Source organism: Toxorhynchites rutilus, chromosome 1 (assembly GCF_029784135.1).
Source record: "Toxorhynchites rutilus septentrionalis strain SRP chromosome 1, ASM2978413v1, whole genome shotgun sequence".
NCBI classification, from domain to species: domain Eukaryota; kingdom Metazoa; phylum Arthropoda; class Insecta; order Diptera; family Culicidae; genus Toxorhynchites; species Toxorhynchites rutilus.
Window position 1 is genome coordinate 53973886 of NC_073744.1, and position 19882 is coordinate 53993767.

Here is a 19882-nt window from a genome sequence, read left to right on the forward strand (position 1 = left end):
TTAGTACCTTAGACAACACTGTTTTTGTTATTTTTACTAGACTAAACTGTTTGAAAATAGTATCGCCCTGCCAGCAAAATAAAAAGTATTTTTTTATCATTTCGAAAATTAATGAAAAAACCCCAAAAAAATTATACAATCAACAGTTACACATTTTTTAGTAGTAGATTATAATATACTCAATGATTTTTTTTTTTTTTTTTTTTTTTTCTTTATTATAGTGACTTTCAATACATTTTGGCTGGTTCGTCACTTTTACTTCCATTTTTGGAAGAATGTCGGGAGTGAGAATTGAACTCGTGATCTCTGCGTGAAAGGTATGGATGTTACCACTACGCCAGATCGCCTCCATACTCAATGATATGTAGCACAACAAATAGGGGGAATCCTAAAGAACATTTAACTGAAAATTGGTTTTCTTAGGGGGGCGGTCTTACACCGTCTTCCCCTAATAGCCCTTTAATATCCTCATTCTTTCAAGTACTTCAAAAGGAATGTCTTAACTTGGTATGAATTATAAGTATTTCCCCTCTTAAGAGATTTTCCACAATTCAGTAAAAAAATCGTTGAAACCATCGTTTAATACATTTTTTCAGATTAGTTTATTTTTTGAGGCTAAGGTTCATACACCATTTTATAAAAATTCTGAATAAGCTTCCTCAGGCGTAATCCAGATATCAACCTTAGAAAACTACTGATGTCTGATTCGTCAATTTTTGTTACAAATTTAAAATTTCAACATCATTATTCACCATAACTCTAGTTATATCAAATTACTTACGAATTAATTGGGAAAACATACAGATTGTGATTATCAAAATGACTTGTCGAGTGAAATGGAGATAGTTTCGAGTTCAGCCATTGCTACCGATGTTTCGATTCGTTCTCTAAAATATTGCTGCAGCATTTAAATTAAAATTCCTAATTCTCAGCTCCCAACTTCCATAGGTATGCTGATGTTGTAACAAATTTAATCTTGACTTGTATCGATAGGAAAGGACTTCGATCTGTTCCATTAATTTCCCCATCGATTATTTCTATATGAATAGTTCTCCATGCGGGATTCGTATTATCTTCTGTTGCTCAGCCTTTCATGGAATTTGGATCTATAAATTTTTCTTTCCAAATCTACAGAAGGCGAACACAACTCTTGAAGTGAATTTGATTTGAAGATCGTCTCATCACCAAGTCACTTCTGCATAAATTAAAATAATGATCAGTGTTTTAGAAACGCGATTCCTGGAAAATTATTTCTTTATGTCTATTCCAAAAAAACATCACCCATTATGTACACGATATGTTTTGTTTGCATTCCTCGTGTGGACATATTATAACAAATTGCTGTCCGCTCCATTAATTACAATCTCATCAAATGGTATACAAAAAAAAAACGGGTTAAAGCACACCCCAGCTAGACTTCGCTGCTGACCTACCTAACTGCGAGCTAGTTTCGGATATTCGCAACATTTCAGCATGATTTATCCCCGCCGTAACCCACGGTGATAAAACCGTAAATATGCGGTCATGTCATGAAAAGCGTAGGTAATAAAATTATGAAATTAAGTTATTAAGTCCACGCGATTTATGTAGCGGAGAAAACAGTGTGAAACATAGCGAGCCGCGTCGCGAGGGGACGTCACCAACGCCAAAGCTGAGTGACTTAAGCGGTGGAAAATGTTAAGTAAGTTATTTTGGCCGCTCTTCCCTCTTTTCATGTTGTTCATTATTACTTTTTTTTCCTCCGAAAATTTCAATGTCTCATACCTCCCATCGCTCTTGCTGAGCCGAGTGAAGATCGTTGTTGTTTTGTGTTGTTTTGGTCCCCAAAAAAGAACAACTCGCCTCGTACGCGGCAGCCCTCTTTGGGATGTTTTATAGCTAATTGCCCGAACCCTGGTGCCCCCGGGGCGGTTTTGACGGCTGCGAAGATGAAGCGCACGTCGAGCGAAAAACCTTGAATCATTTTTGACCTGGACCACATTTTGACATTCAGAGAAGGAGCTGCGACCGCAAAAAGGGTAGAAAACAACTATTGCACACCCGCAAGCGGAGTGTACCCAACGGTATCCCATGCGTTTGAGCTTATGCAACTTGAAAAAAAAACAAAGTTTCGTCGGGCGCGGAACTGCCACAGCCACAGTCCCAGAGGGAGAAATTTACATTTCGAATTGCGGTTGCATAATTAGCGGGTTCGCGACATAAAGCGCTACGGAGGACAATCCGAGAGCTCCCTCAATTTCACAGCAAATCGGCCAGTTGTTGTTTCCATCGTTTGGTGTGCTCCAAATTTCGTGTCCGCTTGGAAAGGGAAAGGTGACGTAGTGATTCATCGTCAGAGAGTCGACGGAATATCGTCACGTTTATCATTTCCGTTGAAGATAAGAAATCGGCGAACTCATCAATGAGCTTATCTCTTTCAATGGATGTATTTTGAACCATTCTTATCGACTTTCGTGCAGATACAAATAAAAAAACAATGAGTTTTATTTTGGTTAATCCAGGAAAAGCGAGGTCAATGCTTGAGCTGTGATTTACTACCCAATTTGTTGTTGCTGGCCGCGATTGATCAGTAATTGTGAAGTACAGCGATTATCAATTGTTGCCGATTTGGGAGCATTTTTTTTGTACTTTCACGAGGCAGTATATCATCGGAAGCCAACGGATAAGTATAGTAATAATTTAACTGGATTCAGTGTTATATGCGACATGACTGTTTCTAACCGGCCCGCAAACGAGCAAACAGAGCAATAAACATTCCGACATTCTACATTTGCAATCTATCTTGTTCATTCATGCGTGGTTAGAATCTCAAAACGCAGCAGTACCGATATGACAAACCACGCAGAAACGCAACTATAAACTGTATGCTGAATAAATGCGCATATTCAGACGAATCAAGAACGAATACGAACTGAACATCATACTTGTGGACTGTGTATTCATGCGAATATTAATTTATTTTGAAAATGCTACCAAATGCAGATTCCAAAAAGAATTCACGTTTGATGGATAAACTATCAATATGGAATCACGAAGGTCCATTGCGGTCAAATTAAATGTTGAACCGTCTCTGCATTTATAAAGTACAACAAATAGTGTGGTACAAAAAAAAACAGATCAAATTCTAAACATTGACAAGGGCACGATAGCACTGGGTTGTGCCGCTAGGTGACCCTTCTATGATAAAAAAGGTCGACTGGTTCCCTGGTGACTCCATCCGAGCGAATATCGGCAATCAACGTTATACCAACGTTACGTTAGATAGGGAATGAAGAAATTTATTATTTCTTTTATTTCTTTATTTCTTTATTTTATTTTATTTAATCCATCTGACATCAAATTGTCTTAATGGACCTAACCAAGCCAGTATCAAATACACGCATTGCGAGTGTCAACTTATTCTGAAATAATCATTTAATCTAATCCGAAGCGCATTGTTAGCGAGATTAAAGTCGAAGATGTGAAAAATCCTATTGAATGTAGCAGACATAAACTCCATCGGATCATGCTGGCCATACAAACTATTCCGGAAATCGAGCCTAAGGAAATCACGATGACGTAGGGTGCGTTCTGGAGCATACATTTTTAGATTAGCTAGCAAGAAAGGGGAGTCAATCTCGTTCCTCAGAAGCTTCGCAACAAACATGGCTGGTGAGACAGCGATTTGATTTCGATGATTGGGGCCTCAAGGCTGCTGCAATGTTAAATCCCGTTTTCAGGTTTTTCTGCTGGGGAATGAAAACCGTGTCTGAATATGAAATTGTTCCATAAAGAAATTGCTGTTGGACAAACATCGGTTACCTGAAATGACAGTTCGCTTGCATTTTTACCGTGCTTCACTCCTCGGCAACTGTCGAGGATTTTTTTCTGACTACCGTTTTGTCTCATATTTCGAACAGTCTCAAATTCCGAACACGAACATATTTTTAAATGTAAATTTACTGAACTTTTATGTTAAGAATAATTGAATAATGAAAACACAGATTTTCTTTGAGGTACAGGCTTCATTTTGACATTATTTACAGGTATCGATACAGCCTATAACTTTTAATATTACACATTTGCAAAAAACTGACAGTTAAAATCAATGATAAAATGTTTGCGTTAGCAAATTCCGAAAAACAAGCAACGTTCATTTTTCAATTTTTGTAGTTGTTTCAACTATTTTGTTTGTTATTTTCATGTAAAGTGCTAGAGAATGTATGAACCTACTGCTGAAATCTGCTGCATAAAAATAAATATTGAAGTAGTGTTCGGAATATGAATCAAGTTTTTACACATTATTCAAATTCCGAACAATTCATTTTTAAATGTAAATTTACCGAACTTTAATGTTATAAATAATTGAATAATCATAACCCTGGAATTATTTGGGTTGTAGCCTTCATTTTAACATCATTTACAGGTATCGGTACAGCCTATCTATCTATATATATATATATAAATGGAGTGATGTCTGTCTGTCTTTCTGTCTTTCTGATTCTTATGGACTAGGAAACTACTGCCATATAAATAAAACACAAATTTTTAAATTTCTCGAGAATTAATCAAGCAAATGAAACGAAATTTGTCGTGTGGAGGTTTTAGGGTGCAATAAATGATTCTATGGTGGTTAGATACCCCTCCCCCGTCTCTTAGAGGGGGCTGCCATACCAATAAAGCACAAATTTCTGCATTACTCGAGAATTAATTAAGCAAATGAAACCAAATTAAGCATATGGAGGTGTAAGGGTGCAAAAATCTATTGACAGTTAAGACAGACCGCCCCCCCCAATGGGGGTTTTCACGGTAATTAGACACTCCACCTCCCCTCTCTAAGAGGGGGCTGCAATACAAATGAAACACACATTTCTGCATTACTCGAGAATTAATCGAACAAATGAAATGAAATTTGGCATGTGGAGGTTTTAGGGTGCAGTAAATGAATCTATGGTGGTTAGATACTCCTCCTCCTCTCTTAAGGGGAAGGGGGGCTGGCTCTGCCATACAAATGAAACACAAATTTCTGCATTACTCGAGAATTAATCAAGCAAATAAAACCAAATTAAGCATGTAACGAAACATGTTATTTGCAAGTGGTTGAAAAATCTTGAACGAGAATTGTGTCTGAAAATTAACTGATATTAAAATGTCGAGTTTTGGTAGAAGTACTAGGAATTTTATAGAAAAAGGTAATTTTAAAGGGTAGCCTGCTTGGTTTAGACGTCTCTGTTAGGGAACACATTTCGGTAGGAACAAAAGATCCCCCTTCTTTCATGTTTTTGCAATGTCGATTTCCCCTAGGCAGCTTGGTTTAGATGTCTCTGTTAGGGAACCGCCGCATGTGTCGTCAATTCGACCAATCAGAAGTGGGTATTCCCGTTAGAATAGGGGTTGAGATTTTTTAATTGTTCGATAGTTAGTTTCATGACATATATTGTTTTCTTCAATATTAAAAATTGTTATGAAGTACCGAAATCGATTGACGCAAAAATTTCATCAATCCATCATGAGATGACTGAGCAACAAGCGTTTAAAATTGGACAATTTTCACGATGTGCTCGATTTTCGATTTTCAGTTTGTACCCCAATATGTTCCCGAAAGACGTAATCCTGCGTCGAAAAATGGCTCTATTGTATTCAAAAATCGAATTAAATTCGCGAAAAAGTACCATTTTGAGTAATGAGACACTGTTTAATGGCCATCAAAGCTTAAGTGTTCGGAATATGAGACAAAACGGTATAACGACAACAAAATTGTACATTTAAATCGACAAGGTAACGATGCAATAATCACAATTATAAACATTTGATCAAACAGCATAGGGCAACTCGAAATTTTTAATAACTGATGCAGTCAAGGTTTAGCAAGATCGTATATAACAATCATAAAACAAATGAGTTATTCGACGCTTGAGTACTATTTTTGACGTAGAACTACGTCTTTCATTAAGGGTGCCAAATCAGAAAACGGGTCACGTTTTTATGAAATAAAGTAAACGTTAATAACGATTTTTGCCGCGAACGGATTTTGACGATTTACATACTAAACGAATCGGAAATCTCATAAGATTTGTTTAATATGTTGTACATTAGAATCCCCTGGTTTGTAAATGGTTAAAATTCATGAAAACTTCCAGCGTTTCCTTTCTCCCATACATTTGTTCTGTCCATTTGTGTGCTTTCCCGAACAGAGCTGTTAATAACGGGCAACTTATCGACGACCAACGGATGGGAAATCGTAGGATTTAAAGTCTCCGTGAACAAAGGAAAAGTAGAAGTATGGAGGGGAATACATGCATTCATGAGAAAGTAATGCAACTTTCTTCGAGGTCAGTAATATTAACAGAAGCGTTTCTTTTGAGAATAACGCAAAATGATGGGAAGTGTTTATATTCCTAGTAGTTTCAAGCCACCAATGTATGGCTCTGTATGCATGCTATGGCGAACGCTTGTTTGGCGCTTGGTTTACGTTGTACGAACGATGCCTAGAGGTGCGATTCCTTTGAGGCAATACTAAATAACATGTAGCATGATATTTGATACTACCCTACGTCAACAATGCGGTCGTATCTGGGACACAACCTCCTATAATTTTTTCAACAGATTTTTCTATGCATCAAACATTTTAGATGCTACAGTTTCCGATACAGATTTTTTAAAGAAATACTACAGATAAAAAAAATCAAAATAACTATCTGTCAAAAATCAGACTGCCATCAAACATTCAATTACATGAGGGGTGTAATTGACTGGATCGATTTCTCTTCATCGACTTTTTCTTTAGTTAATAACTCAATTGCAAAAACGTTCAAATGTGAGTTTCCTATAGAATCGGATAGATGAGGTTCTGACCTATCTTCCACATTGTCAAATACAGCTGGGAATGAGTTTGCAGCGATGTTATGACCAAAAGAGCGAGTCGATGTAGAGAAATCGATCAAATCACTTACACCCCTTTCATTCTAAGCCCCTCACATAATCCTGTTGCTTTTTTGGAGTATATTTTGCCCCAGATCAAAAGGTTTGAATTGTTTGTTCCAGGCTGAAAAAAACTGAATTTATGATGCTATATGAATAGCTAAAAAAATCTTCTAACCAGTGGAGCCGATCAAGCGAATGTGAAAAGCATTCAATTTTAATAATTCGATGCTCAAGGCTGCTGTCAGTCACCATCCGCTTCAGAAACGGGTCGATTTTGTTGCGATTCAGCAGCGATTCACATGCGTCGATACGGTCAAAGATGTTTTTTTGCGTCAACGTGTGTGGCACCCATACATCGAGCTTCTTTGTGAATCCAAGCTTCTTCAAATGGTTGATAACGGTTTGATGACTTATCCCCAGCTCTTGGCCGATGCTACGGCTGCTACTATGCCGGTCTTTCTCGGCTAATTCAACGATTTTGTCGGAGCGTGGCGCATCTTCGACGACCTCTACACCAGAACGAAAACGTTGAAACCATCGTTGTGCGGTGGAGATGGAAACTGTATCGGGTCCATAAACTGCACAAATTCTATTGGCAGCTTGAGATGCATTTTTGCCTTTGTCATAGTAGTACTGTAAAATATGTCGGATTTTCTCTTTATTTTGCTCCATATTTGCGACACTATAACTAACGAACGACTTAACCAAACAAAACACTGTCAAGGACTATATTATAGCGCGCAAAAATACCTTTCCAACAAGCTATAGTATGACTCGATATAATGAATACAACTAGAACTACGCCCTTACAACGACACCTCGCGGAAATACCGCAGGACTTTTTTGACAGCCTAATATATTTTTTTTACATGTGCAATTCGTTTATTTTCTACAGTCAGAAAGTTACTATAAAATAATTATTTTCATTTCGTTTTGCAGTTCAAAATCCAATGACATTATGTCAACAAAATTATTATTTTACATAATAAAGATCACATATTTTATGAATATTTTGAGAATTTTTTGCATTTTTGGTTGTTCCTATGTTTCTTAATTGAGGTCTAATAGTTCAGAATAATCAGAAATATAATAAGCTCGGCTTAGCAACGGCACGATGAACGCAATTATTACTATACCATCATAGAATGCAGAAATTTGTGTTTCATTTGTATGGCAGCCTCCCCTTAGAGAGGGGGGTGGAGAGTCTACTCACCACAGAAATGTTTCTTGCCTCCTGAAACCTTCAGATGCCAAACTTGGCTTCATTTGCTTGATTGGTTTTCGAGTAGTGCAGAAATTTGTGTTTCATTCGTATGGCAGCCCCCCTTAGAAAGGGGGAAGGAGTGTCTAACGATCATAGAAATATTTATTGGACCATAAAACCTTTACATGCCATATTTGGTTTTGTTTGCTTGATTAATTCTCGAGTTATGCAGAAATTTGTGTTTCATTTGTGTGGCAGCCTCCTTTTAGAGAGGGGAAGGGGTGTTGAACCACCATGAAATCGTTTTTTGTTCCCTAAAACCTTCAAATGCCAAATTTGGCGTCATTTGCTTGATTGGTTTTCGAGAAATGCAGAAATTTGTGTTCCATTCGTATGACACTATCGCCCCCCCCCCCCTCCACCTTAGAAAAGGAGTAGGAGTGTTCAATTACCATAGGAACGTTTATTGCATCCCAAAACCTCCACATGCCAAATTTTGTTTCGTTTGCTTGATTAGTTCTCGAATAATGCAGAAATGTGTGTTTCATTTGTATGGCAGCCCCCCACCCCTTAGAGAGGGGGAGGGGTCTCGCACTATCATAAAAACCTTCTCCGACCCCAAAAACCCTTACATACCAATCGGTTCAGTAGTTTTCGAGCCCATAAGAATCAGACAGACAGAAAGACAGACAGACAACATTCCATTTTCTTATATAGAGATGAAAATCATTCAATATCACTAAAAAAGGCGCCTTCCTCCCGTCGAAAGTGGACCGTCCTCCCTCCAGAGCACCTTTTACATTATTTTGCACTTTTCACGCATTTTATATTACATTTTACATACCTTTTAACGGAAAAAGAACCGGAGCAATCTACTGAAGGATTGGGACACTGACAATTAACTGAATACACAGTTTTTGTTGGAAAAATTCTTATTTTGGTTGCCTTGAAAATTAGATCGCTTGCAACGCAATGGACGATAACTTTGTTTTGTTTACAATTTTGGTATTTCGTGCGCTCAAGTGTTGCCAAGTATTTCGAAACGACAAAAATAGGCTAACCATGCTTCTTGCGTAACATATTTGCCAAAAAACTGAGAATTTATTATAAAACTAGAAGTGGTCCGTCTTACCTCGCCGAGCGGTCTTACCCCGTCTTCCCCTACTAGGTACTGACACCACCTGATGAATAACGACGGACATAAATTCAATCATAAATTCTCATAAATTCAACAAGTTTGTCGAGTACCATATTTTTTTCTGACAAGAAATTTGGATTTTGAATTCGTTTATGAAAAAATAGTCCTCACTCATTTAGCTATTCTGTCACTTATACAAAGTTTCTAAAAATCAGAAGGATTGAGGGCGTCGACCGGACAACCCTGCGTGGGATTTCTCCATAATCGAATTTCAAACCAAATATGAATGCATTGCAACACAAAGCGATTATTTATAGATCATTTTTAAGCCACGTATCATTTCAAAAGTGCTCATGACCCTTCGATAACTCATACGTTCCGCATGCGAACACGCATACATGCACACAAAATCGAGTGAAAAAAAAAACGCGATCAACCTCTGCAGGTCACCAAACAATGCGCGAAAATGCACACGAACAAGATAAATGACTTAAGTAATACGATGCGATACAGCTCGCGATAGCGTCAAGAGCCACAAGTCGAAACTTATTGGCCCCGTTATTCGCGTTCCGGCCCGCCGACTCTCCGCGCCCGATGGGCTCTTGATGGGCCGTAAAAGTCTGATGGCACCCAAAGATATATCAGTCTTACTCCGGGATTGCCTCCCGCTCTCCGTTCCTCTCTGAATCCCGAGTGCCCAAGCTACCGCCGCACGGGCATTAAATGTTTAAATTGTTTATGCGTTTCAGCGATGAAAATGTAAATTATGCTCGGGTCATAAAAATCGATCCGCTAACCTCGTCCGAGCTCCACCCGGATCGTCGCGGAGAAGGTACGATAACCGGGACCGAGGTGACGAAAACCGTATGATTTATCGACCGCACCCAATTGTATCTATTTTTGCCGATTTTTTTACATACTTTGCCATTTTTTTAACGGTTTATCACATATTGTCCTTCGGCTGAAAACAGCGTTGCCATTTTGTTTCGTACATCCATTGGTTCGATTCCAGGATTGGGGAAGAATCTCTGGCCTCACTGCCGCAGGAATTTGTCACTAGTGCATTATTGCTTCGTCTTCTGCATCTTGCACGAGCGCTGATGCCCATAAACTCCATTATGAGACAATTTATCTCTCGTGCGAAGCTTAAAGTTTATTTCGGTACACCCAGAAGGGAACTCGAGAAGGAGAACGCGAGGAACACAAGTTATGCAATACAAAGTCCTGCTGTGCAAATGTTGTAATTACTAACAAGCATTCATTGTTTGAAGAACATCAGGCAATCGAAGCAGTCCGAATGCCGCTCAGCGGGACATTGAGAGCGATACATGTTCGGCTAATTTTCCTCCTGTTTCATCCAATGGAAAGCTTGGGATCCACAGAACTTGAGCCGGAGACAGGCGGCGAATGATTTCTACCATTCTGTGCAAAACACGGTAAGAAACAAGCGTGTCGTGGCATCGGTGATTTTGTACTTGGAGCATTAGAACCGTGTCTTTTGGAACTCCGTGGGAATATTATGTGACATATGCACGGAGGTTAACCCTCATACCGAGGATTGCGCTGATTGTATTCCTCTGCTACAGATGCTGTAAATCGGCCATTACTACATTGTACACAATTTGCGAAACACATAACACGAGAGTCTCAATTGACCCAGTTTCAATTAGGGGTACGAATAGGTACGACTTGTTAACCAACCGCTGGGCAACTGAATTTGAACGATCCCTGCGCCGTTGCAATAGTCCAGACAAATCGTGTGCTAACGATGCTTATCGTTGGTGCTAATTGTGGGAAACGCTGCCACCCCCCGTCGATCGGGACTTAGCGGCTGCTGCTGCCATTTGGACCGTCTATCCAATTGCAGCTGCAGCAGAACACACATAGATTGGCGCACTCTGGGTCGACCAACAATGTTGTACGATTGCAATTAAAGTTCGCCAACATTAATGAGTTGAACCACTGATCGCGGACGCATCATATTTCTCCCCGTTGGCGACTTAATTGCCGGGCTAAGTTGTGACGCAAATTAGACAGTCGGTGCGCTTTCGCCGCAGCCGCCGCCGCTGCGCTAAAGTTTGCCATTTGTAAACGAGCTGTCCAGGCGATTCGTTCCGCCCCAAGCGACATGGTTCAATAACCCGCGCGCCAGGCTAATCCACTGATCCTGTTAGGAATTTGTGTTGTTTGACAGCTGCTTATCTACCGGTTATCATGCGCATATTTTGATGCAAAAACTGATAACCATCGATGGACAACCTGCCGGGGAATGCCTCGATGCGGAGAGCGGAGGGGTTACTCATTAATTTTCATTATGAGCCCACTGTCTGCGCGCGAAAAAAAATGTAACACCATAAGCCATGCGTCCGCAACAGATGCGTTTGTAAAAGCGTGACGATTTCTTCAATGAATAACTGTCGTTTTGTTCGGATTTTTGGTCAACGCGATTTTTTGCGCCCATAATTAGGAACGAAGTTCCACGAGGAAAAAAAAACATCATAATCAGCTTTAGGCGGAACCTGAGGTGACTTCATCTCCGATTTGCCGAAATTGAGTACTTTCATGTGAGCATCGATCATATCCGAATGCAGCTTCGAAAATTAGAAATAATTGTTTTGTGGAATAATACTAGCAAACAATAATTTAAAAATACTCTGAACGATCATACTAGTGAACCATTTTCTGAAAAATGTTGAGCGATGGATAATTTTTTTTTTTAATCCCACCGGAGAAGAATTATTATCTGTCGGACGTATTTTTTTCACATTCAGCTGAGCAACTTGCAGTAAGGAGTCGTGCACAAATTACGTAACGTTGGACCCCCTCTCCCCTATGTAACAAAGGGTAACGCAAGACAAACTCCCCCTCCCGCTTATGTTACGTAACGCTAATGTTTACATAAGGTCAAAGTCGTTCATTCAACATAAAAAATAGATATCTGCCAAGGTCGGAATCAAATGGTTTTACGATAGTTCCTTATACCGTTCTAAATCATATTTCGGACAACATCATATTTCAGACACTTTGTTCTAATATCTTGAAATACTTGATTACTCTAAAGAAGCAATTGTGATGTACTAAACTAACATCACAATTGCTTCTTTAGAGTAATCCCTTGCATTCACTATCTTTGCATATGAGAACTACATTTGAATTATAACATAAAAGGCAAAAATCTGACAACACTACTCATGATCGTTTGTGTTTGACGTTTGCTTAGCGTGAGCACGTAGAATTTACCCGTTCATCAATATTTAAATTTCTCCCGTGTTTCATCAGTGCTCATCATCGTTAACAGTTTACTGTGATTGCTTGGTAAGTGTTCCGCAGTTGACTATAAAATATAATCAAGTGTAATGTAATTTTCGTTCAAAAAATTACAAAATAAAGTGTCCGAAATTTGAATCGAACTTTTTCCCTACGATTCATATTTCGGACAGATGAAATTGGTGATACTATAGTGTGAGTTTTCAGGCTTTTTATGGATGCAAAGCGTAGACTCAAATAACGCACCAAAATATTTGGAAATTTTGTATAAATAACTAGCTGACCCGCCAAACTTCGTCCCGCCCAAAATTTATTTTTCGCTATCACATCTACGTTTTCTTACTAAGCACACTTTCAGGTGTCCAATCGTAGGACTGTTCATTGATTGATCTTCTAATCTACCCTTTAATAATATTTTTGACGTAGGATTTTTTGACGTCTTTCGGGAACATATTGGGGTACAAATTAAAAACCGAACATCGAGCACATCGTGAAAATTGTCCAATTTCAATGACTTATTGCTCAGTCATTTCATGATGGATTGACAAAATTTCTGCGTCAATCGATTTCGATACTCCATAACAATTTTTCATTTTATAGAAAATAATATTTGTCATGAAACTAACTATCGAACAATTGAAAAATCCCAGCCCCTATCCTAACGGAAATACCCACTTCTGATTGGTCGAAATTGACGACACATACGGCGGTTCCCTAACAGAGACATCTAAACCAAGCTGCCCTGGGGAAATCGGCATTGCAAATACATGAAAGTAGGGAGAGATCTGTTCCTGCCGAAATGTGCAGAGACATCAAAACCAAGCTGCCGGGGGGAAATCGACATTGCAAATACAAAAATTTAAAATTGCAAAAATTTAAATTTGGAACTCTAATGTAGGTTGCTTCGTGAAATTTCATATCAATGACCGATCGTGTATTGTGAAAAGTTGAGCACAAGTGTAAGTGTAGAATTGTATATGGTAACAGTGGTGTTAAAAATGACTTGGTATATGAAACGATTTATTTCAATTTTAACAAATGAAAACCAAGGTATGTTCCCGCTCAAGAACGGGTCGTTTGATTTAAGCCGTCTGTTTTGTTGTGTTCATTTTCACCCAAGGAAAGTTTATGCGGCGAGAAAAATTGGAAAAGTGAAGAAATATTAGAAAAAGTGATTTCCTCTATGCTCTACATATAGTATTAGGTGTTGTTAGTCCAATTAAAATTCGCATTAGGTTGAATAAACACTCAGGAAGTAAAAAGGAAAATAACCTTTTTCATTTCAAATATGTTTTCTCTGTATTGAAGTAATATGTTTTATTGATGAGAAAAATTGATAATTGTGTTGGGTATTGGTAATTATCTTATATTACATTGCTGGCTTTTTTTTTCTTCATTTAATCCATAAACAGGAGGCATCAATAATCACAGAAGGCGGTTTTCATCATATCTCGTTCCACTTCAGTATCCTTTATTTGATACGCACTATTCAACGACTGTTTACCACCCTTCTGTCATCATCACTCGGTAAACTCTGGTGGAGTGAACAAACAATACCCAACAACCAAACAAAACGGCCCTTTTCAGGGCCACCAAATCATTATCAAAGAGTAACGATGTAATTCTTCAAACATCAAAATTCAACAGATCCTACGTCAACTATGCGGTCGTGTCTCGGACACAACCCTCCTTTGACTTTTTACTATAAAATTTCAGTACTTCTACCAAAAATCGGCATTATAATATCAGATTTTTTTCAGACGCAATTCTCGTGCAAGATGTTTCATCCCCTTGCGAATAACATGTTTCTCCGTTACATGGAATGAATGTTTGATACAGGAAATATGATAGAACGGAGATAGCCTTAAATCGGATTCCTTTCTCAAGTTTTGCTTTTACCAACACATTCGGCGATCCATTTGTATTTGTATAGATAGAAGACGATATAGAAGTGCGTTTTATCACATTAAAATCCATTTCCACTTTCGAGAGAAGACCAATTTCGTTACCACAAACATCCAATGAACTAACAACGCTTGTCAATATGTAATTGTAGAACACATGTGAATTGAATTTTCCGAAAATTTTCAATTGTCATTTTTGGTTGGAATATGTTTGGTTGAAATATGTGCATTATTTTTGTAGGATTCCTCTCCTTTCCAGGGGAGGAAGGGGTATCATACATGCATAGAAACATTTCTCGTACGCAAAAAATCTCACATCCCAAATTTGGCTCTATTTACTTGATCAGTTCTCGAGTTATGCAGAAGTTTGTATTTCATTCGTAAAGGAACCCCCCCTTAGAGAGGGGGAGGAGTGTCGAACCACCAAACAAACGTTTATCGATCCCTAAAACCTCTATATGCTAGGTTTGATTCCATTTATTTGATTAGTTCTCGAGTTGTTCAGAAACCTCCCCCCCCCAATCTCTTAATAGAGAAGAAAGAAGCGTCAAACCACCATAAAAACATTTATTGATCCCTAAAATCTCCATATGCCAAATTTGATTCCATTTGCTTGATTAGTTCTCGAGTTATGCAGAAATTTGTGTTTTATTTCTATGGCAGCCCACTCCTTAGAAAGGTGAGAGAAGTGTTGAACCACCTTAGAAATGTTTCTTGTCCCCTAAAACCTCCACATGTCAAATTTGGTTCCGTTTGTTTAATTAGTTCTTGAATTATGCAGAAATGTATGCTTCATTTGTATGACAGTCTCTCCCCTCAGGGAGAGGGGAGGAGTGTCTAATCACCATAAAAACGTTCCGTGTCCCCTAAAATCTTCGCATGTCAAACTTGGCTTCATTTGCTTGATTAGTTTTCGAGTTATGCAGAAATTTGTCTTTTATTTGCTCCCCCTTGGAGAGGGGGTGGAGTGTCTAACTACCGTAAAACATTTATTGCACCCTAAAACCTCCACATGCCAAATTTGGTTTCATTTGCTTGATTAATTCTCGAGTAATGCAGAAATTTGTGTTTCATTTGTATGGCAGCCCCCCTTAGAGAGGGGGTGAAATGTCTAACCACCATAGAAACATTTATTGTACCTTAAAACCTCCATATGCCGATTCCGAGTCCGAGTCCATAAGAATCAGACAGACAGACAGACAGACAGACAGAAATCCATTTTTATAGATACACATGTTTTTCAGCTTCAGACCAACAGATAGATATGAATAATTAGTGGACAATGTGCAATTGGATGAACTTCTAACAGAAGAAACCTTGAATCCTCCCTATGTTGCCGTGTATCCTGGTAATTCATCAACTCATGGTAAAAATAAGCCTCACGTTACTTCTGCAGTGGGCACAAGCGAGTCCTGGGATATGTTGTATAAAGAAGTAGAAACTGCGAAAAAGTTGATAGAAATGACGAAGCGCCAAAACTTGAGGAAAAGAAAAGGAAAACTGAGTTGAAACGGGATGAAAAACAATCCAAACATTAGCTTAACTGAGAAAGCAGGTAGAACAGATGGTGCAGAAAGAAAAACTTGAACTGAAAAAGACAAAAAATCTGCAAATTCAAATAGAGCCAAATTTGGGATGTGAGGTTTTTTGGGTACGAGAAATATTCCAAGAATGTATGATACCCCTTCCTCCCCTGGAAACGAGAGGGGTCCTACAAAAATAATACAAAAGGATAATGATAAAAAGATGTAACTATGTAACTAAAATTAAAAATCAAGATTCATGCTCTGATGCCTTCAATTATTTTGTTGCTTTGAACAACAAATAACCTGGATTCAAATACAGGCAAACCTTTTTTTGTGGGGGGATAGGGACCGCATAAAAAAGTCGCAAAAATCGTTTTTATTTTATTTTATTTGTTTTCAACTGGCTCAGCAACATTAAGCATCAATGAGCCGTGTTTATGAATAGGAAAAAGCCTCTGTGAGTAGAACTATGCAAATGTTCTTTCTCAAAAAACATAAAAACACTATAGTTATTTCAAGAAATGATACAATATAAATAATTATATAACAGTTCATGATAAAATAATATTTAAGGTTTCTTCTTGTGGAATTTTTGATAGAGATAACCACCTCCTTGAAGATTGCGTGCGATTGCGTGCATCTGAGTATTTTTAAGTTCTGAGGGAAATAGAAAAAAAATCGTGTTCGGTACACATTTTGAAAAAGACTTTTTTATGCGATATATAGGGACCGCATAAAACAAGTTTCCCCCAAGAAAATAACTCAAATCCACGCCATTCACCGTTCAATTTCCTTTTGTTTCCCTGCTCTGCGATGGGACACTTTGCCTTTTTAGTTGCGCGTGGCTGTTTTGTGCTTTTAGTTGCATGTCGAAACATGTTGCTGTTAGAAATCATGTCATGCAAAAACTTAGAAAAACTTAGAGCATTTGATGAGTGGAGGGGAATGATTTAAGAAGTGGATAATTGAGACGCAAATATGCTTTTTTCGCACTGAAATGCATATAAACCATCGAAAAAAAAAACTAAATAGACGATAACTTCGTCAAATATGCTTCTATTCATACACCGCACAAAAAAATCACACAAAAAAACCGCACAAAAACAGGTTTTACTGTTCCAATTTGCCTCAATGTTATAAAATTGCAAACAATTCTATTCATAAGAGAAAGACGTACTATACATACTTAGAAGTACAGAATCTGATCAATAACTGATCGAATATTTATGGATTTTCTCGGATGACCTCTCAGTACCATATTGATACGTGAAAAATATCCACCCCCTATTTCTGCTTGAGATCATACATTTTCTAACTTTGACCCCTCTCGTCTCACTTTCAGCTGTTCATCAACAACCAATTCGTTGGCGCGAAGAGCGGCAAAACCTTCGGCACCATCAACCCGTCCACAGGCAAACAGATCATCGATGTTGCCGAAGGCGACGCAGCGGACGTTGATGCGGCCGTCCAGGCAGCCAAACAGGCGTTCGCTCGCAGTTCACCATGGCGCCAGATGGATGGTTCGGCCCGCGGTAAGTTGCTGCACAAGCTGGCGGATTTGATCGAGCGCGATATCAACGTGCTGGCGAACCTGGAGTCGCTGGACAACGGAAAAACCTTCGGCGACGCAGTGTTCGACATGAACTGTGCCATCGATACGTTCCGCTACTACGCTGGATGGACGGATAAAGTGCACGGAAGCACGGTGCCCTCGGATGGACCCGTGATGACTTATATCCGCAAGGAGCCGGTCGGTGTGGTGGGACAGATCATTCCGTGGAATTATCCCGTGCTGATGTTGACGTGGAAGTGGGCTCCCGCACTCGCTGTCGGGTGCACCTTGGTGCTGAAACCGGCGGAACAAACCCCACTGACTGCGCTGTACATGGCGGCGTTGTCCAAGGAGGCAGGGTTCCCAGATGGCGTGATCAATGTTGTCAACGGTTTTGGTCCAACGGTGGGGGCAGCTATCGTAAACCATCCCGACATTCGAAAGGTTGCATTTACTGGATCCGTGGAAACGGGACGTCTTATCACCGAGGGATCGTCGAAATCGAACCTGAAGCGCGTTTCGCTGGAATTGGGCGGTAAAAGCCCATTGGTAATCTTCGATGATGTCAACGGTAAGCATGAGTGTTTTATTCTTGAGCACAGCTCATCTCAGCTATCTTTAAATTACAGTGGATGAAGCAGTAGAAATTGCCCACAATGCGATTTTCGCCAACCATGGTCAGAATTGCTGCGCCGGAAGTCGTACTTTTGTGCATGAACGCATTTATGACACATTCGTAACGAAGGCTGCCCAGATGGCTAAATCGCGCAAAGTGGGAGATCCGTTCGCTGATGGCACCCAGCAAGGTCCTCAGATCGATGAAGAGCAACTCAACAAAATTATGGGATACATCGAGTCCGCCCAGAAAGAAGGAGCAAAACTGCAAGCAGGCGGAAAGCGCTCCGGAAATGTTGGTTACTTCATCGAGCCAACAGTGTTTTCCGATGTCACCGATGAAATGACTATCGCCCGCGAAGAAATTTTCGGTCCTGTTCAGAGTATCTTGAAGTTCAGCACACTGGATGAAGTTATCGAGCGGGCAAACAAGACTGAGTACGGTCTCGCGTCTGGAGTGCTAACCAACAACATCAACAATGCGTTGGTATTTGCGAACGCCATCGAAGCTGGTTCCGTTTGGTAAGATTAATGCCCTTTTTGCACTTCCCGATAATTCTACTCAAAATATCCTCGACAGGGTTAACTGCTACGATTACGTTATGCCCACAACTCCTTTCGGTGGCTACAAGCAATCCGGACATGGTCGCGAGTTGGGTTACTGTGGAATTGAACTGTACACGGAAACAAAAACCGTCACCATCAAGCTCCCGACGAAGGTCTGAAAGGTGCCCAGGTCATATGCAAATATCGTCCCATACTGTGGTCATAAATTGGAAATCAGTTTTCGGATCTGCGTCATTTAAATAAAACCACACCGAAATCAATTAATGCTCAAATTCATTTTTCATTTCCCTCCAAGCGAAACGATGAATTAATCTGAGAAAGCCTCCTCACGAAGGTCCGTCCCACCCGGGAGATCTTACACAATGTCCAATATACCACCGGGGACGAATCGCAGGATTTCGTTTTCACTTTTTTTTTTACATTTTTGACAGCAAAATAATTCACTTTCAAATCAAAAGACCACAAAATGCTACCAAAAAAATAAAAAACGCAAATAAAAGAAAGCTTCTCCGTTTCATTGCGCATAATCGAATTCTGGGAAAGTTGTCGAATCGAAATTAATAGCAGCCGTAACTGGCTATCTGGACGGGTTTTGCTGGCTCGAGCGCTCGAGAAGAAGGACGACAATCTGAATCACAATGCAGTGCAGCGCAGCGCAAAAAAAAAAAGATAAGCAATTAATTAAAATTATGTCGTTTTGCATGCAACCGCAAGTCACGATCGATTGGGCCGTACCGGAGCGAACCCCGGTCTCTACGCTAACACCGCATGTACGCCTCGTGAGTATTGGAGCTTCTGTAAACTGTTTTCCCCCGACGAGATTGTGCTTCGCAATTTACTTTGGAGCTTCTCCGAAATAGATGCTTCATGGTAAACTATAGGGCCTGATTCTCGAATACACTTCACGGTGGAAACGAAATAAACGGCACGCCATTGAACTACGTTTTACGAGTTTGTGAAGTGTCGAAGACAATAATGAGTTTTCGGGCAGAATGAGCACTTTTCAAATAAAAAATCATGAATGAAAAGACGGGTGGGTAATGTCGGGGACATAACCGGAGTGACGTAGGACTATACAAAGGGGACAGCTTTTGTTAAATATATATTTTAAATATATTGTTTTATTTTGAATTCGTGAATACCTACCTGTCTACCTGAAAAATGGATTAGTTTACTGTTTACTCTTTATGAATATGTTGATGGTTC

General features: G+C 39.4%; 1 protein-coding gene across 1 annotated transcript in view; it reads left to right on the forward strand.

Annotated features, from left to right (window-relative positions):
- LOC129762743 (retinal dehydrogenase 2-like) overlaps positions 1-18948 on the forward strand; it is a 40728-nt gene extending 21780 nt beyond the window's left edge. Inside the window, exons 2-4 of the mRNA XM_055761261.1 lie at positions 17285-18065; positions 18124-18631; positions 18690-18948. Coding sequence (XP_055617236.1) covers positions 17285-18065; positions 18124-18631; positions 18690-18834 — 1434 coding nt within the window. The 3' untranslated portion in view covers positions 18835-18948. The remainder of the gene's footprint in view (positions 1-17284; positions 18066-18123; positions 18632-18689) is intronic.
- The last annotated feature ends 934 nt before the right edge of the window (positions 18949-19882 follow it).